We start from the raw sequence: 27001 nt of genomic DNA, 5'->3' as shown, positions 1-27001 counted from the left end.
CCCCGCCCCTGCCCCTCCGCGCCCACCCTCGCTCCTCCACCAGGTCTTCGTGCAGCCGGCCAACGTCGCGGTCACCAAGATGGATGTGAGCAACCTGGCCATGGTGATGGCGCCCAACTGCCTGCGCTGCCAGTCTGACGACCCGCGCGTCATCTTCGAGAACACCCGCAAGGAGATGTCCTTCCTGCGCGTGCTCATCCAGCACCTGGACACCAGCTTCATGGAGGGCGTGCTGTAGCGGGGCTGCCCGGGGACAAGAGGGATGTCCTGCCGCCCCCAGCCAGGCCGAACCCCGCACTCGCTCTCCCGGCAGAGGGGCCAGAATCGCCCGGCCCAGCCCTGGAGCCCCCTCCACTCTCCCAGGCCCCTGGCCCCGGCGCTCCCCACGTCTTCTGCCCGGTGTGAGGGTGCAGCCAGGGCACAGCAGCGGCGGGGAGGGCGCCTCTGGCCCCCCACCTCACGGCCAGTTCCCGCGGGCACCGCCTCGCCCTCCGCTGGCCGCGGGTCAGCTCCGAGAAAGTGCCTTCTGTGTCCTGGAGCCGAGCGACACTGCCTCCTTGGGGCCGGGCTGCCTCCCTGTGGCTCCTGCGCGCCCTGGCCTGGGCCTTGCCCAGCTGCCCCGTCTCTCCTTCCCTTCCTCCTGTCCTCGTCCTGGCCTGTAGCTCTTCCCAGCCCCGAGGGAGCTTCTCGACCTGTCCCCGCCTCCTCTCCCTCCCTCGGCCCGTGGTCCCCAGCTGGTGACTGCTCAGGAGTTTGGGGGCTCCAGGACAGTGGGCCCGGGGCCTGGCAGGCTCTCGGTGGGTGGGGTGGGGGCCCCCAAACCAAAGTCCTCCGGGGTAGGGAGCAGGGCTGGGCAGGCATTCTGGGGGCAGGGTGGGGGAGGGGCGAGAGTATTTTTTTCTTCGTGTAACTATAAATTCAGAATCTATCCTGCATCGCAGCCCACCTGTGTATAGAGATATAAATAGAGGGAAAGATATAAGAACTAAATTTGCTAATGACATAGTTTTAACCTAAATGCTATTTATCTCTGAGCCGTCCCCGTCCTCCGTGCAGAGCAAGTTGAGGTCATTCCTTCTTTTCTTCTCCGATCTTTTTTCTTGGCTTCTGACCAAAAACCAAGCTCTACCCCATCCCCATCCCAGACCTGCAGCAGACGAGCGGGAAGGCGCCGGGCCCGGGACTGCCTGTTCCCCGGGCCAGAGCTGCTGGGGGACCGAGTTTGTACATTTTCCATTTTGGAATTTTGAGTTCCAATTGTTGTAAAACTTAATTTCTCCCCGGTTTTTATATATATATTTTTTAGAGTTCCGTTTTTATTTATTAAAAACAAAAGCCCCAGCCCTGCCGAGGCCTGGGCGGCGTCCTCAGTCGGGTGGTCCCGGGGCCTTTGCGGTCCCGCCCGGCTGAGACGCTCGCCCCGACGCATGGACCCGAGAGGCGACGACACGAGTGAATAAAATGCACACGGACCCTGCGCCGCCTCCTGTTCCTTGTGGGCGCGGCCGGGGGCGGGAAGAGACGCGGGGTGGACCGGAAGGGGCGTCGCCGGCACACGCCTCTCGGAAGACCAGGGCGGGCGAGCCCCGGAGGCCCGAGGGAGAGGGAAGAGCGCCGAGCCCCGGTCGCGGAGGCGGGCGCCGCCGGAACGCGAAGAGTGGGGCTGCTGCGGGCGGGCGCGAGTTCGCGCAGCACCGCCCCCGGCGTAACCTGCTGGTCGCTTCCGGCGCGGGAGGAGAATGTGGCCGCCGTGCGGGACGCTCCGGACCCTGGCCTTGGCGCGGTCGCGGGGAACCCGGGCCTGCAGCGGGGATGGGGGCGTTTCCTACACGCAGGGCCAGAGTCCCGAGCCCCGGACCCGCGAGTATTTCTACTACGTGGACCACCAGGGCCAGGTGGGCGGGGGCAGGGCCGTTGCTCGAGGGGCGGGGCCGGGAGAGGACTCTGGGCGGGGCCGGAGCTGTGGGTCTCTGTGGGCGGGGCTTTTGCTCGAGGGGCGGGGCGGGGGGGTAGGCGGGGCCTGCGCGGTGGGCAACCTCGACTCCGCAGAGCTGGAGGAGAGCGCGCTGGAAAGACGGGGAGCTGGGTCGGTCCGGGCCGAGGCTCCTACGTGGGCCGCGTCCCTGCTGCGTTGTGCAGCTCCAGACTCTGTCCTACAAGTCCCCAGCCCCGGCGCTGACTTCTCGCCGCTGCCACGGAGACACCCGGGCCGCCCCGCCTTTTTTTGGAAGCCCTGTCAAAGGCAGCGGCATGTCCGGGAGGCAGCAGGCCAGGTAGTCTCCGCGGAGGAGGTGGCACAACTGATTACAAACTTGAAAAGAGGAAAAAGGTGCGGGAAAGACTTGGCTGACCAGGGAGCAGAGGTGCGCATAGATGCGGATAAGTCGGCAGTGCCCCCAGGTTTACCTTCCTCGCGCCTCCCTGCATGCGGCGTGCACAGACAAGCAGGAAAAGTGGGCTTGGGCCGGTTCAGGACCTCCCGAGTTTCAGGACCTCCTGAGCTTCCCCGCCCCCACCTGCACGCTGGGACTTATCACGGCCCGGCCCTCTATCTGCAGCTTTTCCTGGATGATTCCAAGATGAAGAATTTCATCACCTGCTTCAAAGGTAATGCTGTGCCTCCCTCCCCAGCCCGGGATGGGCTCCCCGACTCTGCCGACGGGCCCAGCGCACCAAGGAGTGGGCGTCCTCCGCTCAGGAGCCCCGCTGAGTGAGGCCAGGCGAACCTCTTACCGTCGGCGCCTGCCCTCGGTATGGTCCTGGGCCCGGAGGCCTTGGGAGCCCAGCGCGCTGAGCACCCGCCCCCTTCATCCCCCAGACCCGCAGTTCCTGGTCACCTTCTTCTCCCGCCTGAGACCCAACCACAGCGGGCGCTACGAGGCCGCTTTCCCCTTCCTCTCGCCGTGCGGCAGAGAGCGCAACTTCCTGCGCTGCGAGGACCGGCCGGTGGTCTTCACGCACCTGCTGACCGCGGACCACGGGCCTCCGCGCCTCTCCTACTGCGGCGGTGGCGAGGCCCTGGCCGTGCCCTTCGAGCCGGCGCGCCTGCTGCCCCTGGCCGCCAACGGGCGCCTGTACCACCCGGCGCCGGAGCGTGCGGGCGGCGTGGGCCTGGTGCGCTCCGCCCTGGCCTTCGAGCTCAGCGCCTGCTTCGAGTATGGGCCCGGCGCGCCTGCGCTGCCCTCGCACGTGCGCTGGCAGGGCCGCCGCCTTGCCCTCACCATGGACCTGGCCCCGCTGCTGCTCGCGGCTCGGCCGCCCTGAGCGGAGCCAAGGGAAAGGCGGGAGGCTGCGGGCGCCTCTCACCCTGCTCGCCCGGGACCCCACGCCCCGGAAAGCCCGCGCCACCCGCGCTCGCGGCAGCCTAGTGCGCCTGCGCGCCGTGGGCCCCGCCCCCATCCGCCGCTGTCCTTGGTGCTGCCGCGGCCTGGCCCTCCCGGACCTTCCGCTCCCCACGGCGCGCGCCCCCCGCGCACCCGACTCCGGCGCTCTCCGGATTGGCCCGCGCTCCAGACGTCAGGCCCTGGCGGCGGGCGCGGGGCTCTGGTGCGCGTGCGCGAGCGTCCCCCGCCCCCTCCCAATCCAGCCGGTGCTGGGGCCGGGCCGCCACCTGCACCGCGGGGGAGCCGCTCGCCGCGGGAGCGTCAGGTGAGGAGACGCCTGACCCAAGGTCACCAGGCGTGGGGGCGCTGGGGGAACGGGGACCATCCCGGCTCTGACCCTGGTGCGCTCCGAGAAGGGCGTGGGTCCTGGAGGGGGATGGGGAACGCGGAGGCCACGCCCTCCCTGAGCCCGGCCGAAAATCGACCGGCGCTCGTGGATAGCAGAGGAGGCCGTGGGGGATATAGGCACCGGGTCGCAGCGCTGCAGAGGTGCGCAAGGGCCGCCCAGAGACCAGCTTAGGCCTCGCACTGCACCCGAGGCAGGCACAGGGCGTTCCGTCCTCTTCCCTCTCCCCTCCTGCACAGAGGGGCGCCCAGGAGGCAGTGACAGTCGTCGCGGAATCCTGCGTGTGACACCCCGCCCTTGCCCAGCGGATTAGGGGGTTGTCCTCTGGTAAAAGGATTTCTGGGCTTCTTCCAGCCTGGGGTCCTCATCCCTGCCCTAGCAGGCCCTTCTACACCGATCTGCATCTAGGGGGGTCAGCGTGAGCAGCAGCACCCTGAGTTCTGAGGCCAAGAACCTTCTCCACTTGAGAAGCCTTCCTGGGGGAGGCTGACTGGGCCAGGCCTGGAGCCACGCACCAACCCTTTATACCCAGGGGAATGGATCCCAAGGGCCCAGATAACGCCCCCAACTTCTTGGGGTTCACACACATCCTGAGACATCTGGGAAGTGTCTCTGCCTGGGCCAAAGCTATTACATTAAAACTTTATTGCTGTGCTTACTTATTTCTAGTGACTTTAAATAATCATGTGAGTTACAATTTAGGGCAAGATTTAAACACACACCAAGGCCACTTGGTCCTGTCCCTTTTCACGTGACTTGCAAGCAGGAAGAGCTGATGGACAGGCAAGTGTTTGGGGAGGCCGGCCAGATGAGGCTGGGAGACAGGACACCTGCAGCCCCGTTTTCCCTGGCTTCCGGTGGGCTGGCTGGCTTAGCCCAGATCCCTACTTTAAAAACTGGGCTCCTTTTTCCTGAAACCAGACCCCAGCCTTCCCATTTCTGTAGGACAAGTACATGCATATGGTCCCCCAGCAAACTCCCTGCTCCTTGCTGATCTCAGAGGTCACACTGCTCCCAGAGCCCACTTGGGAAGTCACGCCAGAAACCTAGTTGGTGGCCCAAGGCCTCCCCTGTCACACCCCAGCTTTCCCAGGGCCCCATCTATCCCCAAAGACAGGACACCTTTCTGGGGACCAGCATGGGAAGCACAGACCCATGGCTCCTGAGCCGACTTTCCTGTTATTTTTCTCATCCCCCAATTCTCTGACAGGTTACCTGAGAAAAAGGCCCAATTCTAGTTAAGCTGGTCCCACCCACAGGCCAGCAGGAGCAGGTGCTGGACAAAGCTGTGCCTTGACTTCCCTGGGGCTCGTAGCTCCTCTGAGGCCAGCTCTGCCCAGGCCCCCACAGGATAACAAGGAGGCGTGTCTGCCCAGGGCCTGCTCTCTCCCTCCTAGCCATGCTTGGGTAATGGGGCCCCAGGCTTTGTCACCTAAGCAAAGTTCCCAAGCCCATACCCTGTACTTCCAGCTTCTTGCACCCTAGAACCAAGCAGCAGCCACTTGCCTGGGGGTAGAGTCGGGAGCAGCAAGCGACACATCCACGTCCTGAGCAGGAAGCTCCTGACCTGCTGGGCATGGGTGGAGAAAGAGAAGGTGACAGGGTTGGGTGGCTCTCCCTACATGGTCACATCCTGTGAAGAGACTGAGGACACCAGGAATTCTAAATTTGAACCTGGTGCCCCAGAGCTTTAAGAAAATGTTTTTGTCGGCCGGGCGCGGTGGCTCACGCTTGTAATCCCAGCACTTTGGGAGGCCGAGGCGGGCGGATCACGAGGTCAGGAGATCGAGACCCCGATGAAACCCCGTCTCTACTAAAAATACAAAAAAAATTAGCCGGGCGTGGTGGCGGGCGCCTGTAGTCCCAGCTACTCGGAGAGGCTGAGGCAGGAGAATGGCGTGAACCCGGGAGGCGGAGCTTGCAGTGAGCCGAGATTGCGCCACTGCACTCCAGCCTGGGCGACAGAGCGAGACTCCGTCTCAAAAAAAAAGAAAATGTTTGTGTCAAAGGAGAAAACCAGAACGTTTTATTAGTTTCTTGAACCGATTTATAGCGTCAAAAGTTAGACGCAGGTGCAGGCCTCCATTCCATCTATTGGCTGGTTCTCGACTGCGGAGATTGGCCTGCCAACCTGTGTTTCAGGAGGGCACGCGTCCGCGGTAAGGAGCCGAGCCTTGGGAGATGGCCCTGGGGGCCCCCGCACTGCTGCTGCTGCTGCTCCTACTACTGCCGCTCCGCGCCGCCGGCTGCCCAGGAGCCTGCCGCTGCTACAGCGCCACGGTGGAGTGTGGCGCCCTGCAGTTGCGCGTCGTCCCGCTGGGAATCCCGCCAGGGACGCAGGTGGGCACCGTGTGGAGCTGCGGGAGGACGGGGTGCCCCCAGGGAGAGGAAGACCCCCGCAGCGGGGTAAGCGCCTCCTCTTTCCCCGGCCTGCAGACACTGTTCCTGCAGGACAACAACATCGCGCGCCTAGAGCCAGGAGCCCTGGCGCCACTCGCCGCTCTGCGCCGACTCTACCTGCACAACAACAGCCTCCGCGCCCTGGAGGCCGGCGCCTTCCGCGCGCAGCCGCGCCTGCTGGAGCTGGCGCTCACCAGCAACCAGCTGCGCACCTTGCGCAGCGGCGCCTTCGCAGGCCTGGCCCAGCTGCGCGTGCTCTACCTGGCGGGCAACCAGTTGGCGCGGCTGCTGGATTTCACCTTCTTGCACCTGCCGGTGAGCGCCTGGGATCTAAAGGGGCGGGATATTCCATTATGGCCCCTCGCCCTGTAGGGCTGAAATCGTTAGAAAAGGCAACCTAGTCTAGCTTGGTAAGAAGAGGGACATGCCCCCAACCTCGGCGCCCTTTTTCCTCATGATCTGCTGTCCCTACTTCAGCGACTGCAGGAGCTTCACCTGCAAGAAAACAGCATTGAGCTGCTGGAGGACCAGGCTCTAGCGGGGCTGTCCTCCCTAGCACTGCTGGACCTCAGCAGGAACCAGCTGGGCACCATCAGCCGAGAGGCCCTGCAGCCCCTGGCCAGTCTGCAAGTCCTGCGCCTCACAGGTACCTCTTCCTCGGAAAGCGTCTCTGTCTGGGCCACGGTGGTGGCAGTAGGGAGCAGGCTCATGTGTGGAGCGGCTCTGACAGCAGGCAACTGGGCAGCAGTCTGCAGGGCTGCACCACCGCCTGCAGCCACAGTGGAGGGCTGCGGGAATGGGTGTGCGCGGGGATACAGCTCAGGCACCCTGCCTGAGGAAAACAGAAAAAACAGGAACTCCACAGGGTGACTTAACAGAGTTGAGGGTTCTGCACGCTTTTAGGCTCTCAGAGGGGAGGCAGACAAAATTGCAAAGGAGAGAGACAGCTGACAAGGACTGGGGACATTCCCAAGAGAGGGCATCCAAAGACAAGGCTGAGAGGACTTGTGAGGTTTCAGTGCTGGTGAGATGTCTATGTGGACGCCCAGTTACTAAAAACAGTGGCACTTGTTGCAGGAAGACTTGAGGAGCAGGTGCCTTCTCAGAGACCGACGGAGAAGTGATCTGTAACAGGCAGGCATCACAGAGCTAAAGGGGAGCGGGGGAGGGGGGCGAGGGTGAAGGGCCTGCCGCCGCCCCAAGGAGCTTGGGGTCAAGGAAGGGGTGGCAGGGGCCTTGGACTCCGTGTGAAAAGGCTGTGGGAGGTGGGAAAGAGGCCTCTGCCCTGGCCTGCAAAACCCCAACTGCACAGGCTGTTTTAGCAGCACCCTCAAGCCACCTGCCTAATGCTGCTCTCCCACAGAGAACCCATGGCGCTGTGACTGCGCCCTGCACTGGCTGGGTGCCTGGATCAAGGAGGGCGGCCAGAGGCTGCTCACCTCCAGGGACAGGAAGATCATGTGTGCAGAGCCCCCGCGCCTAGCGCTCCAGAGTCTGCTGGACGTATCCCACAGCAGCCTCATCTGCATTCCGCCCTCTGTCCACGTGCAGCCGCTGGAGCTCACAGCCAACCTGGGTGAGGACCTGCGGGTTGCCTGCCAAGCCTCCGGCTACCCGCAGCCATTGGTGACCTGGAGAAAGGTGCCCCAGCCTCGCGAGGGCCGGCCGCGAGCCCAGGCCCAGCTAGAAGGCGGGGCGCTGGGCCTGGGCGGACACTCGGCATCCGACACGGGCAGCGGCATGCTCTTCCTCAGCAACATCACGCTGGCGCACGCCGGCAAGTACGAGTGCGAGGCCTCCAACGCCGGCGGCGCTGCCCGCGTGCCCTTCCGGCTCCTGGTCAACGCGTCCCTGCAGCAGCCGCAGCAGCCCGCGCAACCGCCGCCTCCGGCCGCCCGCCCCGCCGGCCGCGAGCCCCGGCCCGAGGTGGGCAGCATGGCCTTCCGCGCCCTGGGCCTGGCAACGCAGACGGCCATTGCGGCGGCCATCGCGCTGCTGGCGCTCACGGCGCTGCTCCTGGTCGCCATGATCTGTCGCCGGCGCCGCAGGCGAAAAAAGGCGCGGGGGACCCCGGGGGAGGGCGCACTGTTCGTCAACGACTACTCGGACGGCCCCTGTACGTTCGCACAGCTAGAGGAGCTCCGCGACGAGCGCGGCCACGAGATGTTCGTCATCAACCGCTCCAAGCCGCTCTTCGCCGAGGGTCCGGCGGAGGCGCCTGCGGACTGCGGGTCGGCAGAGGGGGCGGGGCCGGGGCTCCGCGTGCCCCCGCCGGTCGCCTACGAGATCCACTGCTAGGGCCGCGGGCGCGCGGATGACGTAGGCGCCGGAGATTGGCCGGTGCGGCCTCGCGCATGCTCCATCAGTAAAAGTGGAAGCCGCGCAGTGTGCGCTGAGCCGTGTGTGGGGCGCGGGCCGGGAGCGTTGCACTCGGGAATCCGGGGGTAGCAATGGAAGGTGGCCAGGGAGGCCCTAATACCTCCCTTGAAGCTCTTCCGAAAAGACATCACCCGAACCTCCAGCTCTGCAGCGGGGGTCCCTCGCTGGCCCTGGCCGGCCACAGTAGAATCTTGGGCCTCCGAAAGGTGGGAAGAGCAAGGACTGGCCGGCGGTACAGATGGGGGCTGCCCCGCGAAGGGCGGGGCAACAGGCTGGATGGCAGTTGCCCTGTGGCCATGTTGGGGGTGACAGCAGAGATAAGGATAAGGCTGACCAACGTGGACAGAAAAAAAAAACAGCCACAAATTCAACTTCCAGGCACATTTGTACCTTGATGACCCCCTCCAGCCCGAGCCCAGCCCAATGGGGTAGCTGGGTGGCAGGGTAGGGAACACGTTAAGACGCACGAGTGCCTGGGGACCCCAGCCTCCCTGAAGCAGGCCTCTGTCCAACTTCAACCCCACAAGCACTGAGCTCTCAATAAAGGGATAGGAAAGGCCCAGAGAGGCCATCATCTCTCTTAGCTCACAACTGGGATCCCAAAGCATTTGCACAAAGGACCAGGACCCCAGACGGCAGCCAAATGCAGCCAAACTGAGCAGGGCAATCGAGGCCTGACATCCAGCCCCGGGGCCCACAGATGATCAGCCAGTTATGGAGCAAGTGCAGAGAAAACCGCGTGCGGCACTGCAGAAAGCAGGGGAGGCTCGAGGTGTGCCCAGAAGCAAGGCAGACCCAGCAGGGAACCAGAAACCAGTGCTTTTGTGACAGGCCTCCACCAGGGTCCCAGCAAAGGCCCTGCCTACCTAAAGAGACTGCAGGGCGGCCTGTGTCTCACCCAGAGCTACTTCATCATAGGCTGAAGTAGTCCGCAGCCAGTCGCCCGTAGATGTCCGTGGTCCAGAGCACATGGGCACGGCCTGAGGCTAGAAGCAGCTGGTGCAACTCGGCTTCTACGCGAGCGAACTTCTCCTCATTGATGGAGGCCTCCAGCAGGACAGAGGCAGGCGGCGGCCAGGGCAAGCCCTCATAGCAGTCCACAGGGAAGGGGTGCACCACAGTGCGCAGCTCAGCCTGCGCCGCCGAGTCCCGCAGCAGCTCCTTGAGGCCCGCCATGGACAGTGGGTTGCCATAGAGGCCAAGGTACCGGAGACTGGCGCACTGAGTCAGGATGGGTAGTGTGGCCAACAGCTGGGTGTCCGCGAGCTGACACTCAGTCAGTTCCAGATGCAGCAGTGTGGCTGCTGATGCCTGCAACAGACCCTGAAAGGGTGCCAGCTGGCTGCCAGACAGGTCGTTACCACTCAGGTCCAACTTCTTGAGGTGGGCAGCATGGGGGCTCTGTGCCAGGAAGCGCAGGTCCTCAGGCAGCAGAGCACAGAAGGCCAACTCCAGGCTCTCCAGGGGGCTCTGCAGGGTGCTACAGGGGACACAGGGGTCACAGACAGGCAGAGCCGGGGAGGGTCCCTACAGAAGGGAGGGGCAGGGCAGTGGTGGGGCCCGCTCACCTGAGCAGCTGGTCCAGCCTCCCTGAAAGGAGAGAGGAGCCCATGCTGAGCTCACGCAGACAGGTGAAGCGGCCCATCTGGGCGAGGAAGTAGCGGAAGTTGTCCTCGCCGTCCACGGAGGGCTGCCTTGAATCCCCATGCACGTAGTGGAGCCGCAGGCTGGCCAGGTGCTGAAAGCGGGCCACGTGTGGGATGATTACAGACAGGCCGCGCAGGCCCAGATTATTGAAGCGCAGGTCCACGCGGCGCAGGCAGCCCGCATCCAGAAGCTGCAGCAGGGCCACAGTGTTGCGCATGGGCAGGTCCTCAGCTCGCAGGTCCCGGCAGCAGAGCCGCAGCGGGCTGCCCACGCTGCTCCGGAGGGCCTCCCGCAGGAATGCATAGGAGGCCCGGTTCACCCGCAGGTCCACACGCACCTCCACAGGGATGGGGGCTGGCCCAGGCTCTGCGGCCCCACCCTGCTGCTGGGCGATGCATGTGCGAGCTACGGCAGCAGTACAGTCCCACATGCTCATGGTGCCAGGATCCTGTTCCACACCATCATCCAAGAGGCCTGTCATGTCCAGCACCCGCAGCGCATGCTTCCTGGGAGTAGGAATGGTCTGAGGAAGGGGTCGAGGGGCAGGGCCCATACCCCCTCCCAGCCACCTTGGGATGGGAGCAACGCGCCTGCTCCTGCATGAGCTCTTGCTAACTTTATGACCCAAGCCTCCTCAGGGGACCCACTTACACACCCCTGGCCTGACGACCCTTCAGGTAAGTCCATACCTGCAGAGGGGCTGTGTGCTGGCCCCAGGCTCTGAGGCGTGGAGCCGGGCAGTCAGCCCCAGGATAACAGCCTGCATGCTCTCAGTGCTGGGCCGCTCCTGCAGGAGGGCACGGCTGCAGTGGGCACACTCCTGTAGCAGCTGCTGGAAACTGAGCAGCGGGAAGGGCCACGTGTGTACCAACTCGCGCAGTACCACTGTCTTCTTGTCCATGAAGGCCACCTTGAACAGCAGGGGGAAGAGTTCGCGTGGCAGCAAGGGCAGGGCCTGGCAGGCAGCTGGCTGGCACTGCAGCACCTGCCGCGTGCTCAAGAACACAAGCGTGTGCATGGCGCTGGGCCGGGCAGACGGCCACCTGCAGGAGAGGGACTTCAGCAGGGAGGAGAGACCCTAGGCCACTACCAAGCCACACACAAGTGGTAGGAAGGCCCAGCATAGTGCCTGAAACAAAGTCAGCAGTTAGCAGTGGCCACGGCACACAGAAGCACCTATTAGATGCCTAGCGCTGGGCTGGGTGCAGTGAACTGGCAGACAAGGTCACAACTCAGCCCCAACCCTCCAGACGCACAGCATCTCTTTAGGGAAACTATGCGTCAAGCAGTGTGGCATCGTCAACAACTCGCTTGCTTGGGTGTGCTTTTGACAGATGCCTGTTGCCTTGCAGGGCCCCCCATGGGTACTTCAGGCCTCTCAAATTACAAAGCTGCTTCACAAAACCTGAATAAAGCCCAGGCCTCTCCCCGCCCACCTTCATCAGCATTAGTACAGACGGGACACTCCAAGGCGTTAAGTAGCCAAATCACCTTTCCCTCCCCTCTCCTCACAGAGGCTCTCCAGGGCTACCCTTGGACTCCACAGAACAACAAAGACCTGGAAGCACAGAAGCAGCTTCATAAGCAACAAGGCAGGTTGAAAAGACTGAGACCCAGGGAACACTGAGTCCAGATGACGCAGCCTCTGAAATCCAAGCCTTCGATACAAGCCCCCCCAAAAGCTACTATTCTCCAGAGCGTCACCAAGCACGGAGACCCCGAAAGAAAGCAACCCTCACCTTTTTGGCCCTTACCACTGGCCTAAACCTCTCCCTCTTCCCTGGAGGGCCACTGTGGAAAGACCAAGTCTTAAGTATGTGGGATTCGGAAGATGCAAGGCTACAGATTGCTCGGACAAGACAAAGAAAGCTGCCTCAGCAGCACCCAAGCTGCAGAGATGCACAAACACTTCCAAGGCCACAAGGTACCTGTGACACAGGGTGCCAGCCCTGCTGCTGCCTGTAGCATCCTCAAAACTAAATCGCAGCCATCTCCCTGTGACAGATTAGAAAATGAAGGCCTAGGCCTGGCCCAAGGTCACAGCCTGAGTGACAAGCCAGGGAAGGGGGCTGGGGAAGACACTCTGGCCCCAAGGCCCTTGTTTTTGTCGACTTTTCCACATACAAATAAGTCCTTAAGGCACCGGTTCCTGAAAAGTCCCAGACACAACCCTCGACCTAGTTCTGCCGGTGGACAGATCTCAACGACCATACTCGCTCTGACAGGACAGACCAACCGAGCACTTGTCACGGGAGGACACGAAAGCAGACGGCCTGGCCACCAAGGGAGGCAGGCACCTCCGTGCGATGCCCCCTTCCCTCCCGCCGGCCGCAGGGAACGCGACGGTCCTCGGCCGCCTGCGTTTCGCGAAGACGCCCCCGCCCGGCTCCTCCGGGCCTCGAGCCGCGGGAGGCGCTGGACCCTCCGCTCTTTCGCCTCCCGGGCGGGGCCTGCTCCTCCAGGTCAGGTGCGTCTCCCACCAGGGCCTGACGCCGCTCCGACCGGCCCGGACACTCCCAGTCCTTCCCGGCCCGCAGTGGCACCTCCCGGGCTCCCGGCCTCGGCCCCGGGCTCCCAAATGCAGCCACTGCCTCCCTCAGCCAGGCCGCCCCGAGCGATCGGCGCCCCGCCCCTTGAGGCCAGGCAGGGCCAGGGGCGTGCGCCGCCCCGCTCAGACCCCCGCCTGGCCGCCCGCGCTCACCGGTCCCGCAGCCGCAGCCACCGCCTCCGGCCCCGCCTAGACCGTCCGCCGCTCCCCGCCCGGCGCCGCGGCGCCCCGCGATGACGTCGACGCCTCCCATTGGCTGCTTGTCGAAGGCCCGACGGATTCGCTGCCCGCGCGCGGTGGCCCCGCCCCCAGCCCGCCGCGCACCCGCATTGGCCGTCGGCCCCAGCGACGGCTGCGCGGGAGATTCGCTGGACGACCGCAGGCGCGGAGGCCGGACGGGCGCGCCATGGAGCGGCTGCGGGACGTGCGGGAGCGGCTGCAGGCGTGGGAGCGCGCGTTCCGGCGGCAGCGCGGGCGGCGACCGAGCCAGGTGCGGGCTGCCCAGGGGCCGAGGGGCTGAGGGCGCGGCCCGCGGCTGATGCGTTCCCTTTACAGGACGACGTGGAGGCGGCGCCGGAGGAGACACGCGGTGAGCGCGCGGCGGGGCGGCGGGGTGCCGGGGCGCCGGGTCGACGGGGGAGGGAAGACACCGGGTCGACAGGGGCCCAGGCCCCACCCTGACTCCGCCTCCCGCTCACCCACGCAGCGCTCTACCGGGAGTACCGCACTCTGAAGCGGACCACGGGCCAGGCCGGCGGCGGGCCCCGCAGCTCCGAGTCGCTCCCCGCGGCGGCCGAAGAGGTACCCCGGCCCCGCCACCCCAGCCTCCTCTCACTTTCCTGTTTGGCGGAGTGGCGGGAGCCACGGAGTCGCGGCGAGGCCTCCGTGGGGCATAACTTGGGAGGGGGACTGGGCAAAGTGAAGAAGGGCCGGGCCTCGCTCCAGGTGTGGGAGAGGTGGCTGGGAGCGCCTCTGCCCCCACAACAGTCTTTCTCTGGCCTGTGCCCCTATTGTCTGCTGCAGGCGCCAGAGCCCCACTGCTGGGGGCCCCATCTGAATCGGGCTGCGACCCAGAGTCCACAACCTACGCCAGGGCGGAGCTGCCAGGGCTCGGTGCCGGACTACGGGCAGCGGCTCAAGGCCAATCTGAAAGGCACCCTGCAGGTGAGGGGTGGGCAGGCAGTGAGTCCACGCTAGGTCCACAGCTGCTTCCGGTCCGGGTCACCCTCTTGTCATTTTTTCCACACTGACAGGCACGGGCTCCTGTGCCAACCAGGGCACGAGTCTCCAGGGAGCTTCTCGGGGCCTTCGTCCTTGACTCCCTTTCTAGCCCAGCCTTGTGCTAATTAGCCTGCCCTACGATTAAGCGTGGGGACTCAGGTAGGTTTTAGAGTCTACAGTAGCCCAGGGGCCTGAGTTCCTCCTGCTATTCTGTTTTTCCCCTCCCAGGCCGGACCAGCCCTGGGCCGCAGACCCTGGCCTCTAGGAAGACCCTCATCCAAGACGCCCACCCCAAAGCCCCCAGGTACAGGGCCTGTCCCCTCCTTTGCAGAAGAAGCCAGTGATGAGCCTCCACATCCCCCTGAGCCCCAGCCAAGGCCAGGCCGGCTCCAGCATCTGCAGGCATCCCTGAGCCAGCGGCTGGGCTCCCTAGATCCTGGCTGGTTACAGCGATGTCACAGTGAGGTCCCAGATTTTCTGGTGGCCCCCAAAACCTGCAGGCCTGATCTAGGCTCAGAGGAATCACAACTTCTGACCCCTGCTGAGTCGGCTGTCGTTGGTCCTGGTGCTGGCTCCCAGGGCCCAGAGGCTTCAGCCCTTCAAGAAGTCAGCATCGGTGCAGGGAGTCCCCAGCCCAGCAGCAGTCGAGGCGAGAAGCGGAGACGGAACAAGGAGCCCTGGGGGAGCCCCGCACAGGTCCAGCAGGAGAGCAGCCAGGCTGGACCCCCATTGGAGGGGGCTGGGGCTGTAGCACTTGAGGAAGACCCTCCAGGGGAACCCATACAGGCACAGCCACCTCAGCCCTGCAGCAGCCCGTCGACCCCTAGGTACCACGGACTCAGCCCCTCCAGTCAGGCTAGGGCTGGGAAGGCTGAGGGCACAGCCCACCTGCACATCTTCCCTAGGCTGGCCTGCCATGACAGGGGCAATTATGTACGGCTCAACATGAAGCAGAAACGCTATGTGCAGGGCCGGGCGCTCCGTGGCAGGCTCCTCCGCAAGCAGGTAAGACAGGGGCTCCCTTTCCCTCCCCTCAGCCCTCCCGTATCTGCCACCCAGTGACCCTCCTATGTGGGCACCCCCAGGCATGGAAGCAGAAGTGGCGGAAGAAAGGGGAGTGTTTTGGGGGTGGTGGTGCCACAGTCACAATCAAGGAGTCTTGCTTCCTGAATGAGCAGTTCGATCACTGGGCAGCCCGGTGTCCCCAGCCAGGTGAGACATCTGCCCTGGAGGGTGGGTCCGGCCAACTGTGGAGAGGGCACAGTGCTCTTTTGGGGGACACTTATGTTCCAAGCAAAAGGCCTTCCAGGTACCCCTGGTTGAGGCCCTACCCTGGATCCCCCAAAGGAGGGTGGCAAGGACGAGAATGGCTGTCAGCTTTTTCTGCTTTGGAAAAAGTAGCCCAGAGGAAGGGCACTGCCTGCTGCCAACCCCCTTTGGGGGAAGGGGAGGTTGTGGGCAGTGGTTGTCTCGCCCGACCTAGAGCTTCCATTCCACCCTCTCCTGCCTGCCCCAGCGAGTGAGGAAGACACAGACCCTGTTGGGCCTGGGCCACTGGTTCCTGCACCACAACCTGTACCTGAGGTGCCCAGCCTGGACCCCGCTGTGCTGCCACTCTACTCCCTGGGGCCCTCAGGGCAGCTGGCAGGTGAGCAGTCAGCTTCTGGCCCAGAGGCTTTACTGAGGGGTTGGAGTGATTCAAGTCATGGTGATCAACACCTGTGTCTGCAGAGACGCCGGCTGAGGTGTTCCAGGCCCTGAAGCTGCTGGGGCACCAAGCCTTCCGCCCCGGGCAGGAGCGTGCAGTCATGCGGATCATGTCTGGTGAGTGTGGCTGCCGCGGCTGAGGCTGGGCTGAGGCCGAGCTGCAAAACCCTGCTGCTGACTCCCGCCCCATCCAGGCATCTCCACGCTGCTGGTGCTGCCTACAGGTGCCGGCAAGTCCCTGTGCTACCAGCTCCCGGCGCTGCTCTACACTCAGCGCAGCCCCTGCCTCACGTTGGTCGTCTCTCCCCTGCTGTCACTCATGGACGACCAGGTGTGCACACAGGGCCCTGGGCACACATACACAGCCAAGAACCAGCACTTGTGACTCCCAAGGGCAACTGCTGCTTGTCCCCTAACCACCCCCTCCCCTGGGAGCTTCAAGGTGTCTATGGCCTCAGTCCCAGTCCTGGCAGCAGGTCAAAGGCAGCCCAGCTCCACAGGCACCACGGCCACCCCCACGGGAGCTGTGCTGGGAAGGGAGCCATCCCCACTTCAGTCTGTCTGCTCCCTGGCTCCTGGGCCAAGGCCCACAGGTGGCTCCAAACCCTTGGCCCTAGGACCCAGGACCTGGTTCTCCTTTCCCCTGAGGGACTAGGATGGACACGGCAGCAGCTCTGGGATGACTTGGGGAAGGGCCAGGGCTGGGCTGGCGTATGACAGCCGTCAACTCCTGCATTTGCAGGTGTCTGGCCTGCCACCGTGTCTCAAGGCGGCCTGCATACACTCGGGCATGACCAGGAAGCAACGGGAATCTGTCCTGCAGAAGGTGGGGGCCTCATGGGCCTAGGGGTGAGAGAGGCAGTGGGCGGGCACCTGGGCTGTGCCTCTGATCTTGCTGCCTTCAGGTTCGGGCAGCCCAGGTACATGTGCTGATGCTGACACCTGAGGCGCTGGTGGGGTCGGGAGGCCTCCCTCCAGCCACACGGCTGCCTCCAGTTGCTTTTGCCTGCATTGATGAGGCCCACTGCCTCTCCCAGTGGTCCCACAACTTCCGGCCCTGCTATCTGCGTGTCTGCAAGGTGAGCCATGTGTGAACTGGGGTGGGCGGCTAGGGCCGGGATGGGCTGGGCGCCTCACACCACTGCCACCTCTGGGGCAGGTGCTTCGGGAGCGCATGGGCGTGCACTGCTTCCTGGGCCTCACAGCCACAGCCACACGCCGCACTGCCAGTGACGTGGCACAGCACTTGGCTGTGGCTGAAGAGCCTGGCCTCCATGGGCCAGCCCCAGTTCCCGCCAACCTGCACCTTTCCGTGTCCATGGACAGGGACACAGACCAGGTGGGTGTGCGTGCTCTGGGGACCCTGCAGGGCCCTGGCTGCTGACTGCCCACACCGACCCCTCCTCACTCCCCACTGCCCACGCCGACCCCTCCTCACTCCTCACTCCCCACTGCCCACGCCGACCCCTCCTCACTCCTCACTGCCCACGCCGACCCCTCCTCACTCCCCACTGCCCACGCCGACCCCTCCTCACTCCCCACTGCCCACTGCCCTACACCCCCCTCACCCCACCCGACCCTCATTCCCATTCCCGGCCCGACCCTCTCTCCCCTCTCCCCACCAGACCCACTGCCCACGCCGACCCCTCCTCACTCCTCACTCCCCACGCCGACCTCTCCTCACTCCCCACTCCCCACGCCGACCCCTCCTCACTCCCCACTGCCCACGCTGACCCCTCCTCACTCCTCACTCCCCACTGCCCACGCCGACCGCTCCTCATCAGGCACTGTTGACGCTGCTGCAAGGCGAACGTTTTCGAAACCTGGATTCCATTATCATTTACTGCAACCGGCGCGAGGACACAGAGCGGATCGCTGCGCTCCTCCGAACCTGCCTGCACGCAGCCCGGGTCCCAGGGTCTGGAGGTGAGGCACAGACGAGGCTGGTGTCCCCACGGACCCACCTTGGGCACACGTGGCCCCATCCCACTGACCATACCATCTGCCTGTCTTCCCCAAAGGTCGTGCCCCCAAAACCACGGCCGAGGCCTACCACGCAGGCATGTGCAGCCGGGAACGGCGGCGGGTCCAGCGGGCCTTCATGCAGGGCCAGTTGCGGGTGGTGGTGGCCACGGTGGCCTTCGGGATGGGGCTGGACCGGCCAGATGTGCGGGCTGTGCTGCATCTGGGGCTGCCCCCAAGCTTCGAGAGCTACGTGCAGGCCGTGGGCCGGGCCGGGCGTGACGGGCAGCCTGCCCACTGCCACCTCTTCCTGCAGCCCCAGGTTGGCACCCCCCCAACTGCCAGTGCTCAAGCCCCCAGTGCTCCCCCCCCCACCCTCATGAAAGTTGCCCTGCAGGGCGAAGACCTGCGAGAGCTGCGCAGACACGTGCATGCCGACAGCACGGACTTCCTGGCTGTGAAGAGGCTGGTACAGCGCGTGTTCCCAGCCTGCACCTGCACCAGGCTGCCCCCGGAGCAGGAAGGGGCCATGGGTGGAGAGAGGCCTGTGCCCAAGTACACCCCTCAAGAGGCTGAACAGCTTGGTGGCCACCAAGCAGCCCCAGGACCCAGAAGGGCCTGCACGGGCCATGAGCGGGCACTCCCGATACAGCTTACTGTACAGGCTCTGGACATGCCGGAGGAGGGTGAGGAACCTGGGTAAGCCACAGGGGTGTGGATGGGCTGTCCCCGCGTCCCCCGACCCCTGCTCTGCCCCCAGCCATCGAGACTTTGCTGTGCTACCTGGAGCTGCACCCACGCCACTGGCTGGAGCTGCTGGCGACCACCTATACCCACTGCCGTCTGAACTGCCCTGGGGGCCCTGCCCAGCTCCAGGCCCTGGCCCACAGGTAAGCACGCCCTGCCCTGAGTTGGAGACAAGGTTGGAGAATCAGTGCTGTTGGCCACATGTCCCCTTTTCCCTGAGCACAGGTGTCCCCCTTTGGCTGTGTGCTTGGCCCAGCGGCTGCCTGAGGACCCAGGGCAAGGCAGCAGTTCCGTGGAGTTTGACATGGTCAAGCTGGTAGACTCCATGGGCTGGGAGCTGGCCTCTGTGCGGCAGGCTCTCTGCCAGCTGCAGTGGGACCACAAGCCCAGGACAGGTGCGCCTCTCCCCACCCCACCCCACACCGCCCTGGACGCTGCCTGCCTACATCTGACATGCTTTCCGGCAGGTGTGCGGCGTGGGACAGGGGTGCTTGTGGAGTTCAGTGAGCTGGCTTTCCACCTTCGCAGCCCGGGGGACCTGACCGCTGAGGAGAAGGACCAGATCTGTGACTTCCTCTATGGCCGTGTGCAGGCCCGGGAGCGCCAGGCCCTGGCCCGTCTGCGCAGAACCTTCCAGGCCTTTCACAGGTTGGGGGGAGGCGGGCGGGGCCTGGGACCATCCACCCTCCCGCAGTAATCAGCTCTGACAGGCTCCTCCCCACAGTGTAGCCTTCCCCAGCTGCGGGCCCTGCCTGGAGCAGCAGGATGAGGAGCGCAGCACCAGGCTCAAGGACCTGCTCGGCCGCTACTTTGAGGAAGAGGAAGTGCAGGGGCCGGGAGGCATGGAGGACGCACAGACCCCCGAGCCAGGGCAGGCCAGAGTGAGTGCAGTAAAGCCAGGCACCTCGTCGGGGTTGCAGGTTCCCTGGGCTGCATGGGGCCTGCTGTGTGGATGCAGCGCCACGGGAGCTCAGAGGAAGCCTGATGTGCCTGTCCACACAGCTCCAGGATTGGGAGGACCAGGTCCGCGGCGACATCCGCCAGTTTCTGTCCCTGAGGCCGGAGGAGAAGTTTTCGGGCAGGGCTGTGGCCCGCATCTTCCATGGCATCGGTGAGGCCTGGGAGGCTCCACCCGCTGCAGGCTGGGGCTGGGGCTGGGGCAGGTGAGGCCTGGGAGGCTCCACCTGCTGCAGGCTGGGGCTGGGGCTCACGGCTGTGTCTTGGCTCCGCTGTAGGAAGCCCCTGCTACCCAGCCCAGGTGTACGGGCAGGACCGGCGCTTCTGGAGAAAATACCTGCACCTGAACTTCCACGCCCTGGTGGGCCTGGCCACGGAAGAGCTCCTGCGGGTGGCCCGCTGACTGCACTGCGTTTGGGTAGAGCTGAGTTTGTCAGAGGCTAGGGCAGTGACTGAGGACCTGGGCAAAACCTGCCACAGGGTGTGCGGATGAGGAGGCTCCAAAATGCAGAATAAAAAGTGCTCACTTTGTTTTTACGGGCCCTCCTGGCCAATGAGGCAGCCCCCACAACCTGGGGACAAGCACATCACATATTCCAGGCACACAGACATCTGGGCCACAGGCACATGTGGCTTTATTGACCAGTCCAGCCACCCAGCTCAGAGAAAGGTGCTGGGTGCTAGGCCCAGGTACAGAACGGGCAAGGCAGAGAGGATGAGCAGGAGCACGAAGCAGGGACGTGGCCCCAACCCATCAGCCAGGCCTCCGGCCAGAGTGCCCAGCAGCAGCTTCCCCAGCAACTCCAGAGTGGCCAGAAGGCTGTAGTGTGTGGCCTGAGGGGGTGGGGGTCACGGTCAGGGTCAGGCCCACACAGCCCCAGCCCTGTGGTCCCTCTGTGTCCCTGCTACATGTCCTCACCTGCAGGGCCCTGGGGGCCAGCTGGCTGCAGCGCATCATCCCAGTGAAGGTGACTGTGGTGACCAGGCCTCCCAAGAAGTGCTGCAGACATAGGCTCAGCAAGGCTGACCCTGGGAGGGCAGAAGTCAGCAGTGCCCCAGGCTCGTGGCCCCTCTCTTCCTCCTCAAGGCCAGCCCCTCACCTCTCAAGATTGTGCCAGGGTCCATGCTGGCCCCCAGGGTGTCCAGGTGGAAGACCAAGGCAGTCTGGCAGCCTAGGCCCCCGAGGCGGAACCGCAGCACTGACCTCAACAGAGGCAGCAGTTCCCTGGGGTAGGGGTGGGAAATGGGTCAGTATAGTGGATTGGGGGCAGCTCGGGTACAAGTGGGTGGGCAGGGTACACTGGGGAGGGCTCACCAGTGCTTGGCCAGCAGGGTCCCACCCAGGGAGGAGCCAGCGATGGAGCAGACCACAGCACCCACGCTATTCCACAGTCCCAACTCGGGGGCAGAAATGCCGTGGTCCAGCAGGAGAAGAGGAAACAGGCTGTTGGCACCCTGCTCACCTTGGGTGGTGGGGGCGGCATGAGCACGGGAGGTTCCATATCTGCCCCCACCTCCCTTCTCCCCACTTGGGCCCTCAGTCCTGCCCTGCTCTCCTCAGTGTTCCAGAGCTGCAGATGCTGGGGGAGAAGTGGGAAAGCCCGAGAGAGCCCTCAGGGATGTGGCTAGAGCTGGGGGAGGATAAGACGCAAGGCCCAGCTGCAGAGCCCCGGATGTCAGGGCCAAGTCTTGCAGGTTATACCCCAGAAAGAGGGTGGCCCTGTAATGGGTTGCAAGCCCCTGGGGACACACCTGGAGCTGTCCCGGAAGCCCCAACTCTGCTGTTGCCTAGCTTGAGACCTCACTCACCCAGCTTGTAGGTGAGCACAAAGCCTGCGGTCCACAGGGTCCCCGGCACGGCTAGCACGTCCCGCAGAAGGTGCGCGGTGTGGGGACGCTGCTCGGAAGGGGGCTGCTGTGGGAGCCGCCGCAGGGCTGGTGCAGCCCAGGCCAGGGCCGCGGCCAGCCAGTAGGTGGCAGCCAGGAGCAGAAAGAGTTGCGGCCACGAGAGGGTGGGCAGCAGCGCCAGCAGCGCGCCCCCAGCTAGCGCGGCCCCCAACTTGTACGCGACCACCTGCACGGTGTTGCCCGGCCCCAGCTCGGCCGGTTCCAGCAGCTGCACAGCCAGCGCGTCCAGGGCCACATCCTGCACGGCGGCACCCAGGTTCAACAACAGCAGCAACCCCGCCACAGCAGCGGGCAGCCCGGCCTGGCCAGCTCCGTGCGGGGGCAGCCCGGCAAGCAGCCCACACACCAGGCCCAAGCCCGCCGTACTACGCGTCAGCCAGGCCCTCGCCGAGCCCTGCACGTCCACCAGCGGGGCCCACGCCAGCTTGAGCAGCCACGGAGCGTACAGAACCTTGGCCAGCCCCACGCGCGTCAGGGAGAGGCCGCCGGCACGCAGCAGCACGGGCAGGAGGCCGGACTGGAGCCCGTAGGGCAGGCCCTGCACCAGGTAGAGGCCGGCCAGCGGCAGCAACTTCCCGCGCATGGCGGCTCAGGCCGGCTGCGAGGCCGGGAGGTCGGGTTCCAGGTGGGGTCCCGCAAGGCGAGGTCCCCTCCGCGTGGGGTCAGAGGCCACACCCCGGCATGGCTTTGGTTCTGGGACCGGGCAGAGTCAGCGTCGTACAGGCTAGGGTCTGGACACGTGCTCTCGGGCTTTAGGAGCATCAACACCCCAGAAGAACCAAAGTCGGATCCAAACGGGGGCGAGCGGTCTGGACACCGGCGGCTCCCGGCATGCTCTGCGCGGCCGCAGGGAAGGGGGCGGGGCCACTGCCTCCCGGGGCTCCCACCATGCTCTGCGAGACCGCAGGTGAGGGGGCGGGGCCGCTGCCTCCCGCGGCTCCCAGCATGCTCTGCGAGGCCGCAGGTAAAGAGGGCGGTGCCGCTGCCTCCCGGGGCCCTCGGTCCGCGCCCCGCACCGCCGGCCGGGCCGGACTTCAGCAGTTTCTCGGCCCCCTGGAGCCACAGAGCGGAGCACGGGCCACACGGCGTCGCTGGAGCCCCGCGGCCACCGGCTCCAGGGCCGGAAGGTCGCGCGGGCCGCAGTGACCGGAGCGGGCCAGAGCGTCAGCTCGCGGGCGCCCCCGGTGGCCGGTCCGGGCTCGGGCTCGCGGCCCGCCCCCCCGCCACGTGCGCGCTCCCACCGAGGTCCTGCGCGGGTGAGAGGCCCAGAGAGGGAAGCTACAGAGCTGGGCCGGCCTCGAATGTAAGGATCGGCCTGCGCCCACGGCCAGCCCTAGCCCCTCTCAGTAGTCTCGGATCCGCTCCAGGCGTGCTTCCTTCCTGGTGTCTGAGCCTAAGCGTGGTTGCTGCAGTGCCCAGCCCCCGCTTCTCCAGCCGCCCGCATGAAGGCGTCCATTTCTTAAGGGTTCCGCCGTCTACCACTGGATACTTTCGGTGCCGGACCCCAACCTTGCTGTGTCTGTGGCTTCAGCCTCTCCGTAAGGCGGTGACAGAGCCATGGAAGTTAGGAGGGTAATGTGAAAGGTCAGGACCCCAGCTTAGCTCAGAAGGACACCGCCAGCCACTGCCCGTGACGCCCTTCGGTGTCTGGTGACAAGGCTAGGAGCACCCTGCCTAATTCAAGCCCGCCCTGCCAAGGGGGGGCCCACCTACTGTGTCTCCTGCCCAGAGCTGTGCCCTCTGGGGCTACCGAGGCCCAGATGAGGCTGTGAAGTGTGGCCTGTGGTTAAGAACCATCCCCAGAGCGAAAAAAAACCAGGTGCCCTTGGCCAGTCCTATCTCCCAAGTCTGTAAGTCTCTAAAGCCACCCCGTTCTTGGATCCAACGCGTTTTTCTGGCTGCTGAGGCCTCTGAGGGGGTTTCTTGTCAGCTCAGCAGGTTTTTGGGTTCCAGATTTCCTTGTCTATCAAATGGGGACTATCATGCCTACTTCAGAAGAGCATCTGTGCAGATTGAGTGACCCCCCAGCAGTGTCTGCATGTAGTAGGTGCTCAGCCATGCTCCCCAGGCCAGGACACAGCACTGCCCACTCCCGCTCAGCCCAGCCCCTGCCTCCTCCAGCCCCAGCCCTCCCCTGGGACGCTCCCTTATCCTCTCCCTCTGCCTCCCACTCCACCCAGCCGAAGGACTGCACCACACGATGACACCAAAGGTGGTCTCTCTGGCCCCCCAGACAGTGTCCCCACACCTGCTTCCTTGGGTAAAAGAGAACCAAGACTTCCTTCCTGAGCTGTCAGTCACCCTGACCAGCCAGCACCACGCTGGTTTAGTATTTCCCCCTGCCCCAGGGAAGACATGAACCTCACAGGAAAGGGAGCCAGGAAGGAGACAGTTCACTGTGCCTTCTTCAGGAAAGGCTGTGTTTCTTCGGGTGGCCACCTGGGCCCCTGGCTCCCTAGATTCTTTGTCAAGCCCCATCCCCACCCCAACAGCTCTGCGGGCTTCCACAAAGGGGTGCGGGGCCTGTGTTTTCCTCACACTTTGGACTCTCTCAACCCATTTCTGGGTGACCCTGACGGGCTCTGCCCCACAACCAGAGGCCGGGGGAAGACCCAGCCCATGGTGGGCGCCGGGTCTTCAGGAGGAAGAGGTGGGTGGTGGCCGTGGAAGGTCCCTTCTCTGAAGGGACTCAGGCCTGCAAGAAGGGTAGGCAGGTGGGAGCGGGCCACACAGCTGCCAACGCTTCCTCCCTGGAGTCAGACTGCCACACAGCTTTATTAGGGACCTGCAGAGAGGCAGGGGCCCAGCCCCACCCCCCCCCCGCCAGGCAGCAAAAGCAAGTACAGTGGGCTCCAGAGCCCCCCAGGGCCCCTGAGCACACAGTCCAGGGCGACCCAGCCTGGCCCCAGCTGGGGTTCTCAGGAGTACTCGAGGGTGAACTTGGCATGGAACCTGCTCAGCTTCTCCAGCAGCAGCCGCAGTTTCTCCAAGGGGGGCAGAATGGTCATCCTGAAAGGAGTTAACAGTGAGTGAAGGGCCAGGGTGGCCACACAGGCAGTGAGGGCCGGGACTCACCGGAAGTGGTAGGTGCCTTCCCGCTGCCCAAAGCCGCTCCCTGGCACCACGCAGATGCCAGTCTCCTCCAGGAGGCGCAGGCAGAAGAACATATCGGGGGCCAGGCCCAGCTCCTGTGGACGGAGAGCCGTCAGAGAGGGATGCCCGGCTCCCACTGCCCACCCCGCAGGCCCCGCCCCCAGCTGACCTGAGCACGCTCCACCGCCCGCGGGGGCAGCTGCACGCGTGGGAAGGAGTACATGGCGCCCTGCACTGGGTTGCAGCTGATGCCAGGAACCTCATTGAAGACCTGCTCGGTGAGCTTGGCCTTGGCCGCCAGCTCTGCCAGCACTGCCTGCTTCTCCTGTGGCCGTGGAGGGAGGGCCCATCAGGGCACGGCACTCGGCATCCCCCACCCCTGATTAGGTCACCTGGACCCCCTCCTGCCCCCAACTCACAGCCTGGAACTGCGCGAAGGAGGGGTCGGTGGGTGCGGGCGGGCTGACCACCAGGTCCAGCAGGGCCTGGCCTGGCACCGGCGGGCACAGCCGCACACTCATCAGCTTCAGCATCTGCTGCTGCACTGCGGCGTCCATGTTCACCACCTCCACGTAGCCGCCGCGGAACCCGCACCTGCGCACGGCCAGGTCAGGTGCGGAGCGGGGGGTGGCCCATCGGGCGAGGAGGGCCAGGCCGTGGCCCGCGAGCCCCCACCCGCCTCGCACGCACGCACTCGCCCATGTAGCCCTTGGAGGTGGAGTGGAAGGAGGCAAGCTCCTGCTGCCCGGCGTAGGGCGGCCCCATCTCCATGAGCACCTTCTTGAATGAGTGGAACTGCGAGCCCGCGGCGTACACGTTGTCCTGGTACACCTGGAAGGGCGCAAGGCGTCACGGGGGCGGACTGTTGCCCGGCTTCCCGCTCCCTCGCGCCGCGCACCTCGTCCGCCAGCAGAAAGAGCCGCTCTTCGAAGGCGAAGCGGATCACAGCCTCGATGCACTCGCGGGTCTGCACCTGCCCTGGGGTGCGGGGAGGCAGCAGGGTTGGGTGAGCCAAGGGGGCACACTGCCCTCCGCTGGGCAGCCGGGGGCAGCGGACCCGGCACTGCCCGGGCCAGGGCGCAGGTGGGTGCGGGAGGAGTGGGGCGGGGCGGCGGGGAACGCACCGTGGGCGCGGGAGGAGTGGGGCGGGGCGGCGGGGAACGCACCAGTGGGGTTGCCGGGGTTGATGACACAGAGCGCACGAGGGCGGCAGTGGTCACGCGCCTGGCACAGCGCACGGTGAAGCTCGGCCACGTCCAGCGCCCAGGCGCGCTCCTCGTCCAGATAGTAATCCACCTGCACTGCGCCCAGCTCTGCCAGCGTGGCCGAGTAGAGTGGGTACTGGGGGATGGGGATGAGCACACCCGTGCGCGTGTGGCCCTCGCCGGCCACCAGCAGCTTCAGCACCGTCTGCGGGAAGGAAGGGGAAGACAGGGTTGGCGGGGCCTGGGCTGCACCTGTCCCCCACCCTGAGCGCCCCCTCTGCAGTGTCAGGAATGTCTTGCTGCCCATGCCCAGCCTACCACGATGGCATCGCTGGCCCCTGTGGACAGGAAGACGTTGTTGGGGTCCGCAGGGATGCCTCCGTCACGCCTCTCAATGTACCGCGCCACGTCCTCCCGGATCAGCTGGATGCCGGAGCTGACGCTGTAGGCCCCTGGACTCAGGCAGGACAGGATGGGAGGTACAGGTGAAGTTCTCCTCAGCCCTCCCAAGGGACTTCCCTCCTCCAGTGGCAGGGCGGCCCTCTGCTTCCTCCTGGCCCTGGCTCTCACCCAGACTGTGGCCCCCACACGCCTGCAGGATGCGCTCTGCCCTTTTCTTGGCATCGTCAGGGAAGTTGGGGCTGCTCAGAAGATCAGGGTTAACACAGAGGGCCAAGACCTGGGAAGACGGAGTGGTGAGGCCAGGGCACATGGGCTGGGGGTGAGGGGGTGCGGCGGGCAGTGCAGGAGCCTCACCTGGCGCAGGAAGGTGATGGGCCTCTGCCCCATAGCCTGTGCGTCCCCGATGTTGGCACGGATGACCTCAGTGAAAGGCTTCTTCACACCCTGGGAGGGGAGGGGAGGGGAGCAGGCAGGGAGAGTGTGCCCTACCTAACCCCTCAGCCCTTGTCCCGTGTGCCAGTGGGGCTGGGGCCGACTCGGCCACCCCACCCCAGTGTGACCTGGAGGGCAGCGAGGGGCCCTGGGCCATACCTGGCGCAGCTCCTGCTCCAGCTCCAAGGCTCGCTGCACTATGGGGCCACGCACCGCATACTCCACCCTCTGCACACGCGGGTTCATGCTGTCCAGCGTCAGCACCTTCGCCCTCAGTCCGTTCCTCACCGCCTGGCTCCGGTCACCTGTGCTCGAGGCCATGACTCTACCCAGACCAGGCAGGAAGGTGGCTCAGGAGGTGGCAGGACCAGAAGTGGGAATGGGGACAGCTGGGTCTGGCTTAGTGGGCCAGGGCTGGGAGGGGGCAGCCGTAGCAGAGAGAACTCCAGGCAAGAGGGCACCCTCTTCACCGCAGCTGGCCTCACTGGGAGGGACAGAAAGGGCTGAAGGAGCTGGGGACAGTTGGGCCCCGCCCCACCCGTCTGGGAACAGCTCTGCCCCAGGGAGGCAGAGGCAGTGGGTGAGGTGGCAGGCGGGGCTTGGGGCAAGGCCCAGTGCCTGCCCCGTGTCCCCACGAAGGGAGAGCAGGAGACCCACATGGGGG

At 65.1% G+C, this 27001-nt stretch overlaps 7 protein-coding genes across 14 annotated transcripts in view; 4 read left to right on the top strand and 3 right to left on the bottom strand.

Annotated features, from left to right (window-relative positions):
* The window catches only part of ARHGAP39 (Rho GTPase activating protein 39), a 152373-nt gene extending 150879 nt beyond the window's left edge, over positions 1-1494 (top strand). For 2 of the 4 annotated variants that reach the window (XM_032760822.2, XM_032760819.2), the window contains one exon: positions 44-1494. In XM_032760822.2, coding sequence (XP_032616713.1) covers positions 44-238 — 195 coding nt within the window. In that variant the 3' untranslated portion in view covers positions 239-1494. The remainder of the gene's footprint in view (positions 1-43) is intronic. The other 2 variants (XM_058443826.1, XM_032760823.2) reach the window with 1 other exon arrangement.
* A 189-nt stretch (positions 1495-1683) lies between these two features.
* On the top strand, positions 1684-3276 carry CUNH8orf82 (chromosome unknown C8orf82 homolog). Its single transcript, XM_032760836.2, has 3 exons — positions 1684-1895; positions 2559-2607; positions 2819-3276. Exons 1-3 carry the CDS (start codon positions 1740-1742, stop codon positions 3262-3264), a joined length of 651 nt encoding a protein of 216 aa, XP_032616727.1. The 5' UTR covers positions 1684-1739; the 3' UTR covers positions 3265-3276.
* A 298-nt stretch (positions 3277-3574) lies between these two features.
* On the top strand, positions 3575-8514 carry LRRC24 (leucine rich repeat containing 24). The gene is made up of 5 exons (XM_032760827.2): positions 3575-3648; positions 5872-6069; positions 6166-6444; positions 6607-6775; positions 7493-8514. Exons 2-5 carry the CDS (start codon positions 5911-5913, stop codon positions 8425-8427), a joined length of 1542 nt encoding a protein of 513 aa, XP_032616718.1. The 5' UTR covers positions 3575-3648; positions 5872-5910; the 3' UTR covers positions 8428-8514.
* Positions 5727-12926, bottom strand: LRRC14 (leucine rich repeat containing 14). 2 transcript variants are annotated; one of them, XM_032760834.2, is made up of 4 exons: positions 12857-12926; positions 10845-11065; positions 10077-10661; positions 8425-9988 (listed from the first exon to the last, which is right to left on the bottom strand). In XM_032760834.2, the coding sequence occupies exons 2-4, from the start codon at positions 11054-11056 to the stop codon at positions 9421-9423; spliced, it is 1365 nt and encodes a 454-aa protein (XP_032616725.1). In that variant the 5' UTR covers positions 11057-11065; positions 12857-12926; the 3' UTR covers positions 8425-9420. The 2 variants fall into 2 exon arrangements, with proteins under 2 accessions (XP_032616720.1, XP_032616725.1); XM_032760829.2 differs by lacking the exon at positions 12857-12926 and having other exon boundaries at positions 5727-9988; positions 10845-11173.
* On the top strand, positions 11279-19926 carry RECQL4 (RecQ like helicase 4). 3 transcript variants are annotated; one of them, XM_032760816.2, is made up of 21 exons: positions 11279-12622; positions 13259-13292; positions 13410-13504; positions 13727-13867; positions 14153-14929; positions 15010-15136; positions 15441-15572; positions 15656-15748; positions 15826-15962; positions 16374-16457; positions 16537-16710; positions 16791-16970; positions 17416-17557; positions 17653-17915; positions 17991-18279; positions 18354-18483; positions 18566-18735; positions 18808-18988; positions 19065-19221; positions 19343-19451; positions 19576-19854. In XM_032760816.2, the coding sequence occupies exons 1-21, from the start codon at positions 11987-11989 to the stop codon at positions 19698-19700; spliced, it is 4176 nt and encodes a 1391-aa protein (XP_032616707.1). In that variant the 5' UTR covers positions 11279-11986; the 3' UTR covers positions 19701-19854. The 3 variants fall into 3 exon arrangements, 2 of the variants coding, with proteins under 2 accessions (XP_032616707.1, XP_032616709.1); XM_032760818.2 differs by lacking the exon at positions 11279-12622 and adding an exon at positions 13065-13193 and having other exon boundaries at positions 19576-19926; XR_009214803.1 differs by lacking the exons at positions 17653-17915; positions 18566-18735; positions 18808-18988; ... (1 more) ...; positions 19343-19451; positions 19576-19854 and having other exon boundaries at positions 18354-18455.
* MFSD3 (major facilitator superfamily domain containing 3) lies at positions 19718-23490 on the bottom strand. 2 transcript variants are annotated; one of them, XM_058443840.1, is made up of 5 exons: positions 21107-23490; positions 20613-20760; positions 20398-20522; positions 20217-20326; positions 19718-19869 (listed from the first exon to the last, which is right to left on the bottom strand). In XM_058443840.1, exons 1-5 carry the CDS (start codon positions 21786-21788, stop codon positions 19738-19740), a joined length of 1197 nt encoding a protein of 398 aa, XP_058299823.1. In that variant the 5' UTR covers positions 21789-23490; the 3' UTR covers positions 19718-19737. The 2 variants fall into 2 exon arrangements, with proteins under 2 accessions (XP_058299823.1, XP_032616726.1); XM_032760835.2 differs by lacking the exon at positions 19718-19869 and adding an exon at positions 19879-20131.
* Positions 23491-23910: 420 nt separating this feature from the next.
* GPT (glutamic--pyruvic transaminase) lies at positions 23911-26906 on the bottom strand. The gene is made up of 11 exons (XM_032760828.2): positions 26497-26906; positions 26260-26349; positions 26074-26182; positions 25822-25955; positions 25465-25708; positions 25197-25276; positions 24993-25129; positions 24718-24892; positions 24468-24623; positions 24281-24393; positions 23911-24214 (listed from the first exon to the last, which is right to left on the bottom strand). Exons 1-11 carry the CDS (start codon positions 26656-26658, stop codon positions 24124-24126), a joined length of 1491 nt encoding a protein of 496 aa, XP_032616719.1. The 5' UTR covers positions 26659-26906; the 3' UTR covers positions 23911-24123.
* Between the last annotated feature and the right edge of the window lie 95 nt (positions 26907-27001).

This window comes from Hylobates moloch, unplaced genomic scaffold (assembly GCF_009828535.3).
Source record: "Hylobates moloch isolate HMO894 unplaced genomic scaffold, HMol_V3 SCAFFOLD_9, whole genome shotgun sequence".
Lineage (NCBI taxonomy): Eukaryota > Metazoa > Chordata > Mammalia > Primates > Hylobatidae > Hylobates > Hylobates moloch.
Note: the sequence above shows the minus strand (reverse complement) of the source record. Positions and strands in the feature narration are given on the sequence as shown.